This window comes from Anarhichas minor, unplaced genomic scaffold, assembly GCF_050575085.1.
Source record: "Anarhichas minor isolate MPS153535 unplaced genomic scaffold, ASM5057508v1 ptg000031l, whole genome shotgun sequence".
In the NCBI taxonomy this organism is placed as follows: domain Eukaryota; kingdom Metazoa; phylum Chordata; class Actinopteri; order Perciformes; family Anarhichadidae; genus Anarhichas; species Anarhichas minor.
Window position 1 is genome coordinate 5,223,016 of NW_027466477.1, and position 9,485 is coordinate 5,232,500.

The following is a 9,485-nucleotide window of genomic DNA, read 5'->3' on the forward strand; positions in this document are numbered from 1 at the left end:
CTTCCTGAACGGACGTGACGTAAAACGCGTCGTTTGTTTATGTTCCGTTCAAAAATATAAACTATTAAATGTTTTATTTTGAAAGCTAAACCAAATATTTCACTCGTAGATATTTAAAGGATCGATAATCACGTGATGACGCAACACGAGATCAATTAATACAAATTTTAAAAAACAGAATTATTGTGACGTCTGCTGATGACGACGGAGGGCTCACTCTGCTGCTGCTTCAGGAACCAAAACACTGTGCGTGTGTGTGTGTGTGTGTGTGTGTGTGTGCGTGTTTGTGTGCGTGTGTGCGTATTTTGTGAGCGTGTGTGTGTATGTGTTTTTTCGACATACTATACTATGACTTTTTTTTCAGAATCAGAACCAGAACCGTTTATTGTCGTGGTATGTTGAACACACAAGGAATTTGACAAGACGGGAGGTGCAAACATTTAACAATCAACAACAATCAACAGTGCAAAGTAGAAACATATTAAAATGTACAGAAAGATATAAAATAAAGTGAAATATAGAATAAAGTGCACAAACGAACAGATAACAGGACTATAAACAAGTGAGATGTAAGTGTAGTGTAAAAGTGTCGAGTGTATTTAAATAAGAACCTAAGAAGGGATGTGAAGGGGAGTGACCGGTAGGAGGTTGTCCTGGGGATGACAGAGTCAGTGGGGGACCCGGGCTCTGTTAATGAGCCCGACTGCCGACGGGAAGAAACTGTTCATGTGTCGTGAAGTCTTGGTCCTGATGGAGGTCTTGGTCCTGATGGACCTCAGCCTCCTGCCAGATGGAAGGGGTACGAACAGTTCATGTCCAGGGTGAGAGGGGTCGGCTACAATCCTTCTTGCTCGCTTCAGGGTCCTTGAAGTGAACAAGTCCTGGAGGGACGGCAGATTGCAGCCAATCACCCTCTCAGCAGAGCGAATGATGCGCTGCAGCCTGCCCTTGTCCTTGGCAGTGGCTGCAGCGTACTAGACCGTGATGGAGGAGCAGAGGATGGACTCAATGATGGCAGTGTAGAAGTGCACCATCATTGTCTTTGGCAGGTTGAATTTCTTCAGCTGCCTCAGGAAGTACATCCTCTGCTGAGCCTTCTTAGTGATGGAGCTGATGTTCAGCTCCCACTTGAGGTCCTGGGATATGATGGAGCCCAGGAAGCGGAAGGACTCCACCGCTGATGGTCCTGGAGGCTGAGACTGTTTTCCCAGCTTCACGTGCTGCTTCCTGTCGCAGCACGTGAAGCTCCGTGTCGCGATCCGCTCTGAACAGCTGGTGCGCGGAGTCCGGTATCAATCCACAGAGCCAGGTCTCAGTGAAGCACAAAACGGAGGATGAAGAAAAGTCTCTGTCTCTCCTCAACAGTAGCTGAAGTTCGTCCAGTTTGTTGCACAGTGAGCGGACGTTGGAGAGAAATATGCCCGGCAGCGGTGTGCGAAATCCACGTGTGGAGACTCACGAGCACGCCGGCCCGTTTCCCTCTCCTATGGCGCTTCACTGCATGAGTTGCGGTGAGAGCACCTTTGACGAGAACGTCCAGTAATTCCACAGAAGTTAACAGAAAAGTTGGAAGTAAGTCCGCTGGAGTTGTTCCCCTGATGTTTATGAGCTCATCTCTGGTGAAAGAGCTCCGAGTATCACAGCAGAAAACTGAGTTAACGACAAAAACAACACAAAACAATGAGCACCAACACACCGAGGCAGCCGTCTATACTATGACTTTTTTACGAGGTACTATACTATGAATATATATATACAGAAGGTCTAAAATAAATAAAGGAGGGGGCGTGGTCAGTCGTCACGGTTACGTCACACATTCCCCGTGAGGAGTGAGACCTCGCGACCACAGAGGATCTCTGTCACTCACATAAACTTCCTGTGAGCTCGCGCTCTGTGTCTTACTTTCAACATGTTGAAGATCAGGAGGTCTCTGAGGTCCGCTGTGGTCCTCCTCGCACCTGCTGCTGCTGCTCAGGTGAGTCCAGAACCAGAACAGAACCAGACCGGGACCAGACCAGACCAGACCAGACCAGAATCAGATCCTCCTGACACTCTGCAGTTAGTTGGTGGTCTGTAATCTTTGTACTGGACTCAGAGGACCAGGTCTAACATGAACCGGATCACCTTCAACAGGAAGTTCATTTTAGTTCTTTATTCAGTTAAAACGTGTTCGAGCTTAGTATGAAGAGCAGAGACGCACACATACACACCCTCTCACACACACTCGCACACACTCACGCACACACACACACACACCCTCCTCTCTCGTGGACTCTGAGTTTAGTTCTGTTGAGTCTCTCAGACATTTTGAGTCTTTTATCTTTCCATAAATTCGTATTTCTGCAGACTTTGCATTAGGGAATTACCCACAATTCATAGCAATGTGACGTTAAACATGGTGTTACCAGAGGAAGAATGGAGACATAAAGTAAACACAGGATTAAACATGCCAGTTCAGTCTGGACACATTCAGGATTAAAGATGGAACATAACAACACATTAAAGCAGAGATTATATATATGTTGCAGCACAGTGCTGACTCATTCCTATTCACACCATTCAAACCTTTAGACTCAAGTTTAGAGAGTCTCTCAAACATTTACCAGGTGACGTCAGTGAGTCTCTGAAGGTTCATGGTTCACATCACGTATTGATCACCTGCAGTAATGTATGTTGACCAGCAGGTGGTGGCATGAATCAAACTGTGAAGTAAACATTAAAACCTTTATTCAGCTCTTGAGTTAGGGTTAATTTATCTTTCTATAGAAACAGGGATGATGATTAAGTGTTTTGTCACTGGGGCTGAACACTGGACACTCAAAGTGGACACTAAGGTGTCAGTGTTCACTTTGAGTAACAGTGTGAGTGACCACTGTCAGGTTACATTACATTACAGTCATTTAGCACACGCTTTTATCCAAAGCGACTTACAATAAGTGTATTCAACTTCGGTTTTCGAGAGAACAACTAGTCACCAGAAGTCATAAGTGCATCTCCTTTCTTCAAACAAGCATCTAAGAGCATAAACCAGCGCCAACGTACAGTGCAGAAACAAACGAATGCAATAAGTGCCACAAACTAATAAGAAAACAATAAGTGCAATAAGCTAGTATGAATACAATATATGCTAAGTAAGTGCTACGTGGAAGGCTCAGGGTAGTACTTCTTGAAGAGGTGAGTCTTCAGCCTGATGAAAGATGGGCAGTGACTCTGCTGTCCTGACGTCAGTGGGGAGTTCATTCCACCACTGTGGGGCCAGGACAGAAAACAGCCGCGACCGGGTCGATCGGCCGCAGGGACCTCTGAGCGACGGGGCAACCGATCGCCCCGAGGCAGCAGAGCGAAGTGGTCGGGCGGGGGGTAGGGCTTGACCATGGCCTGAAGATAGGAAGGAGCTGTTCCTTTCACTGCCCTGTAGGCTAGCACCAGAGTATTAAACTGGATGTGAGCTCTTACAGGGAGCCAGTGTAGAGAACGGAGAAGGGAAGTTGTGTGGGAGAACTTGGGGCGATTGAACACCAGGCGAGCTGCAGCTTTCTGGACCAGCTCCAGAGGTCTGATGGCCAACGCCGGGGCTCCGGCAAGTAGTGAGTTGCAGTAGTCCAGGCAGGAGATGACAAGAGCCTGGATGAGCACCTGCGCCGTCTCGTCAGTGAGGAAGGGGTGAATCCTCCTGATGTTGTAGAGCAGGAATCTGCAGGAGCGTGTAACCGATGCAATGTTTGCTGAGAACGACAGTTGGTCATCCAGGGTCACACCCAGGTTCCTCGCAGTCCGAGTTGGCGTCACCACGGTATCGTCAATGGTGATGGACAGGTCTTGGTGCAGGCAACCCTTCCCCGGGAGGAACAGTAGCTCGGTTTTGTCCAGGTTGAGTTTGAAGTGGTGTGTCGTCATCCACTTCGAGATGTTACTACTAGTGTTCAGGTTACTAGTGTTCACTATCCAGTGTTCACTATCCAGTGTTCACTATCCAGTGGTCACTATCTACTGTTCAATTTCCAGTATTCACTTTCTATTGTTCCGTGTCCAGCAGTGAGAGGGAAGTTGTACAGAATGGTGTCCACTACTGAGGTGTTTGGTGGCACCAGTTTCTGTCTGGTCAAGGTCTCAGTGTTCCAGGTCCGGTCTGTAGTCCAGAATGATGATGCGAGACCTCTGATCTCTTCTTTCCTCTCTGCAGCCTCGTGTGCGTCTGTCCACTGGTCCCCAACAGAAACACAGAACCTTCTATGAGTTCCGCACCTACAGCATCCGTCCAGACCAGAACGCTGCCTTCCTCAAACTGACCAATGAGAAGATCCACCTGCGCACCGCCCACTCTGAGCTGATTGGCTACTGGAGCATTGAGTACGGTGGCCTGAACAAGGTCTTCCATATATGGAAGTATGGTGAGAACCCTCTTCTTCTTCTTCTGTTTACAGGTTGTTCTTCATCACAAGGTTTTAAAAGTGTACCTAACCTCCTCCTCCTCCTCTTCTTCTGCCTCCTCTTCCTCCTCCTCCTCTTCTTCTGCCTCCTCTTCCTCCTCTTCCCCCTTCTTCCTTCTCCTCTTCCCCCTTCCTCCTCCTCCACTACCTCCTCCTCTTTCTCATTCTTCTTCCTCCTCCTCTTTCTCTCTCTTCTTCCTCTTCTACCTCTTCCTCCTCATCCCTCCTCCTCCTCAGACAGTTATTCTCAGCGGGCAGGTGTTCGGGCAGCTCTCTCTCAGGACCCCTCCTGGATCTCTGAGTACGTCTCTAAGGCGATACCGATGTTGATGTCTCAGGAGAACGAGGTGAACTACCTGGTTCCCTGGAGTCACCTGCAGGACCCCCCCCAGGAGGGCGGTAAGCCCCGCCCCCTCACTGTGACGCCCTAATGAGAGCTGTAATGACATCACTTCCTCGTCATGACACCAGGTGTGTTTCAGGTGTGTACGAGCTGGTTTCCTTCCAGATGCGTCCCGGTGGTCCGGCGGTTTGGGGAAACGCCTTCCAGGCTGCCGTCACTTCCCATGATGCACCTGGGTACGGCAAGCTGGTGGGAGCGTTTAACAGCGAGTGTGGAATGCTGAACAGAGGTACACTGTAAAAGATATACATTACATTACAGTCATATAGCAGACGCTTTTATCTAAATCGACTTACAATAAGTGTATTCAACATATTCAAGAGAACTACTAGTCACCAGAAGTCATAAGTGCATCTCCTTTAAACAAGCATCTAAGAGCATAAACCAGAGCAGAAGTACAGAAACAAACTAGTATGAATACAGTAAGTGGTGAGTGGAAGGCTCAGGGTAGTACTTCTTGAAGAGGTGAGTCTTCAGCCTGATGAAAGATGGGCAGCGACTCCGCTGTCCTGACGTCAGTGGGGAGTTCATTCCACCACTGTGGGGCCAGGACAGAAAACATCCGTGACCGGGTCGATCGGCCGCAGGGACCGCTGAGTGACGGGGCAACCGATCGCCCCGAGGCAGCAGAGCGAAGTGGTCGGGCGGGGGTGTAGGGCTTGACCATGGCCTGGAGATAGGAAGGAGCTGTTCCTTTCACTGCCCTGTAGGCTAGCACCAGAGTATTAAACTGGATGTGAGCTCTTGAAGTTGTGTGGGAGAACTTGGGGCGATTGAACACCAGGCGAGCTGCAGCTTTCTGGACAAGCTCCAGAGGTCTGATGGCCGATGCCGGGGCTCCGGCATGTAGTGAGTTGCAGTAGTCCAGGCGGGAGATGACAAGAGCCTGGATGAGCACCTGCGCTGTCTCGTCAGTGAGGAAGGGGTGAATCCTCCTGATGTTGTAGAGCAGGAATCTGCAGGAGCGTGTAACCGATGCAATGTTTGCTGAGAACGACAATTGGTCATCCAGGGTCACACCCAGGTTCCTCGCAGTCCGAGTTGGCGTCACCACGGTATCATCAATGGTGATGGACAGGTCTCGGTGCGGGCAACCCTTCCCCGGAAAGGAACAGTAGCTCGGTTTTGTCCAGGTTGAGCTTCCGGATGGTGTGCGCCATCTACGTCAAGATGTCAGCCAGCACGCAGCGATGCGTGGCTCCACTTGAGTGTCACCGGGGGGAAATGACAAGACCAGCTGGGTGTCATCGGCATAACAATGGCAAGAGAAGTCATGCGAGTGAATAACAGAACCCAGAGATGTTGTGTAGAGCGAGAAGAGAAGGGGGCCCAGGACTGAACCTTGTGGAACCCCCGTAGTCAGCATGTGTGGTTCCGACACGGCCCCCCTCCATGTCACCTGGTAGGATCGACCTGTCAGGTAAGATGCAAACAGGGAGAGTGCAGAGCCTGAGACGCCTATCCCCTCGAGGGTGGAGAGGAGGATCTGGTGGTTCACAGTGTCAAACGCTGCAGACAGGTCCAAGAGAATCAGGACAGAGGAGAGAGAGTTGGCTCTCGCGGCGTGAAGCGACTCCGTCACCGCAAGGAGGGCTGTCTCAGTCGAGTGACCCACTTTGAACCCGGACTGGTGGGGGTCCAAGAGGCTGTTCTGATGGAGATAGGAAGACAGTTGGTTAAAGACAGCACGTTCAAGTATTTTGGATAGAAAGGGTAGAAGAGAAACCGGTCTGAAGTTCTTGACATCAGAGGGGTCAAGTGATGGTTTCTTCAGAAGGGGGGGGTGACTCTGGCAGTCTTGAAAGCCGTGTGAAAGCATCCTGAGATGTTGATGAGGTGGGTGAGGAAAGGAGGGAGTTCAGTCGCAATAGACTGAAGAGGGGAGGGGATCGGGTCAAGGAAGCATGTGGTGGGGCGGTTAGATGTAACAAGGTTGAGGACCTCGTTAGGGGACAGAGGTATTGAACAGAGGTACACTGTAAGAAATGTAGTAAACAGTGTAATACATTCACTGAACAGATACACAATCACTAAAAACGTTATAAAACTACAGCTTCAGCTTTTCTTTGCTCCTCAAGTGTTCAAGTCTCGTCTTGTTGACTCTTGAATTTGTATAAACATCTGCTTTAATCTCTCTCTGTCTCTCTGTGTGTGTGTGTGTGTATGCGTGTGTCTCTGTGTGTGTGTGTCTCTCAGTTCATGCCCTCTGGTGGTTCGAGAACGCTGACCAGCGAGCTGAAGTTCGACACAAAGCTCACACTGACGCCCGAGTGGTCGCTGCAGGTGAGACTCCGCCCACAGGAGATCATGTGACATCATACACATACCTGCAAACTTTTCAGCGAAATTCGCTGTTTTGAATCAAAATATGTCATCCACGTGAATCGTGTAGATCCGTAGAGGGTCAACTGGCCAGCCAGTGTTTCTCAGATTGGAGTGAGACGAGGAGAAAAGGTGATGTCGTGATCTTCACAACAGAATATCTTTGACGTGTCGAGTCTTGGCCAATCAGCGTTAGGATGTCTACAGCGTCTTCAGTTCCCTCCGTTACAGTTTAAGTTCCGTTACCGTTCAGACTTGCTGGGTTAAGTTAACGTCCACTGCATGGGACACTTTGTCGACTGCTAACGTTCGTCATTATCACGATTTAGGAGGAAAAAACGTAACGTGATTGTTAGAAAAATTCACTCGAGCCGATGTAAAAATCATTAATCACAGGACATTTATTCTTTGTAAAGAAGGAGACAGAGTTGATTCACATACAGAATGTACATCAAGACCGCTCGAAGATCTGTCTCCGAGTCTCTGGTATTTATACTCAGTAAACAACATGCAGTGGGCTGGCACAGGGTAACGCACACACACACACACACACAGGCGTCTACGTATCTGGACACTTCAACAGTTCGTTCTAGTACAAAGGTCACTTTCTCGTAAGTCATGGTCGCAAATCAGCCCTGCGTAAGTATTGACGCTTTCTACAAGTTTATTATCATTCTTATTCAGGACAAACAGCTGAAGTGTTCTTTCGTCAATCAACTGCTTCCTAATAGACTAAACATCTGCCGAAGACACCTGGTGTCCCAGACAGTTCACACAAGGACACTTAAACATTACAGAGGACACGAGCTTCTGTTAAATGTAGAACATTCATTAATTATAATGCACAACAATTAGTTATTTAGATTTTTTCCCAACAGTGATGAAACATGCAGCCCCCCCCCCCCCCCCCCCCCGTGTTCCGGTTCAGTTCACGCGGTCACTCGTTAACGTTAAACCGGAAAACCGGCGCATCTGGTTGCAGGCTGTTTTTTTTTAACTCAAAGTAGAATGAGGATGATTTCGTGGTCTGGATAACTTTCATGACCACGAAACATGAGGCCCAGATACTGATGAGATGATGAGGTCAGAGAGCTTCAGGAAGAGGAGGCTGGTTGTGTAGCGCAGCCTGACGCAGGGCTGAGATGTGAGTGGAGCTGGGCCTGGATAAAGGTGGAGCTGGGCCTGGATAAAGGTGGAGGTCTAAACAGACGTGAGTACAGCTTCCTGCTGTCAGTGTTTTAAATACAGTGATAAAGCAGGGTATGCTGAATGCAGCCTCTGCTCCAAGGAGATGAACTACAGCAACAAGGGCTCACGTGTCCTCTCATCACACTGTTCACACTGTTCACTGTAATGACCACAGCCAGTGTACCAACAGTCCCAACAGTCCCAAGAACCCTGAAGTAATGAGGGTTTCGGGCCTGTCACCTTTTTCACCTCTTATGAGTTTGCAGGTATGCATACAGGATGATGTCATACCTTCATTCACCTGTCTCTCTCTTTCAGTCAGAAACTGTGTCGTCCATCTGGACTCTCAGGAGAACAAACTCATGTTCCCTTGTTCCTTCTCTCCGCTGAAGTAACTTCCTGAGTCTCCACTTCCTGTGTCTCCACGGCCACAGAGACAAACACTGTTAAAACTTACTTTGTCCTATGTGGGCCTCCGTAGTGTTATGATGAATCCCACTGCTTTTCTCGGTAAGCTGCGCTGTGATTGGTCAATGAGCTATTCTGACCCCAACGACCGGAGCTCAATGCATCACCTTAACCAATCGTCTGCCTCCACCGGCCACACAGGGGGCGGGGCTTACCAAGAAGAGCAGTGGGGTCCGTAGTTACAGCAGGAAGTGAGTTAAATAAATATGTAATAATGATGAAAAATAAAAGCATTAATAAATCCGATGTCGTCTCGGTGTTGGGACAGCAGCAGCACCCAATCCTGTGGCTGGGATGTTGAGGTGGGCGGGGCTAATCTTAAATCTGAATAATAAATTTAAAAGATTAAAGAGTAAAAGCAGAGGGGCTGGATTTGTCTCTTTATTGTGTCGTTCAGGGTTAAATAAACGTGTAAAGTGCTGAGGAGGCAGAGCTCCTTCAGATCGATCAGCTGTTCGACTGTTCAATACTCGGAGGTATTTACTTCACACAAACACTAACAAATCACATCTTTTCTTTAAAAAACTAGAAAATCAGTCTGTCGTCGTGCAGCGCTTTGCATCGAGCGCTTTGATTGGCTGTTAAAACACTACAGGAAACAGACACGCCCCGCCAAAATAAGACGAGGAATCACACTCCATTTCAGCTACACATATAAATAAAACTGACACGAT

General features: G+C 48.5%; 2 protein-coding genes across 3 annotated transcripts in view; one reads left to right on the forward strand and one right to left on the reverse strand.

The window, feature by feature from the left end:
* The first annotated feature begins 1,848 nt into the window (after positions 1-1,848).
* The window catches only part of nipsnap3a (nipsnap homolog 3A (C. elegans)), a 10,141-nt gene continuing 2,504 nt past the window's right edge, over positions 1,849-9,485 (forward strand). Inside the window, exons 1-6 of one of the 2 annotated variants that reach the window (XM_076105143.1) lie at positions 1,849-1,975; positions 4,184-4,391; positions 4,668-4,829; positions 4,913-5,062; positions 7,030-7,116; positions 8,662-9,052. In XM_076105143.1, coding sequence (XP_075961258.1) covers positions 1,910-1,975; positions 4,184-4,391; positions 4,668-4,829; positions 4,913-5,062; positions 7,030-7,116; positions 8,662-8,738 — 750 coding nt within the window. In that variant the 5' untranslated portion in view covers positions 1,849-1,909 and the 3' untranslated portion in view covers positions 8,739-9,052. Of the gene's footprint in view, positions 1,976-4,183; positions 4,392-4,667; positions 4,830-4,912; positions 5,063-7,029; positions 7,117-8,661; positions 9,053-9,485 lie in introns of those variants that run through there. The other variant, XM_076105144.1, reaches the window with a different exon arrangement.
* abca1b (ATP-binding cassette, sub-family A (ABC1), member 1B) overlaps positions 9,177-9,485 on the reverse strand; it is a 51,535-nt gene continuing 51,226 nt past the window's right edge. Inside the window, exon 48 of the mRNA XM_076105145.1 lies at positions 9,177-9,485. This exon is cut by the window's right edge and continues 400 nt beyond it. The gene's annotated coding sequence lies outside the window, so the exon portion shown is untranslated.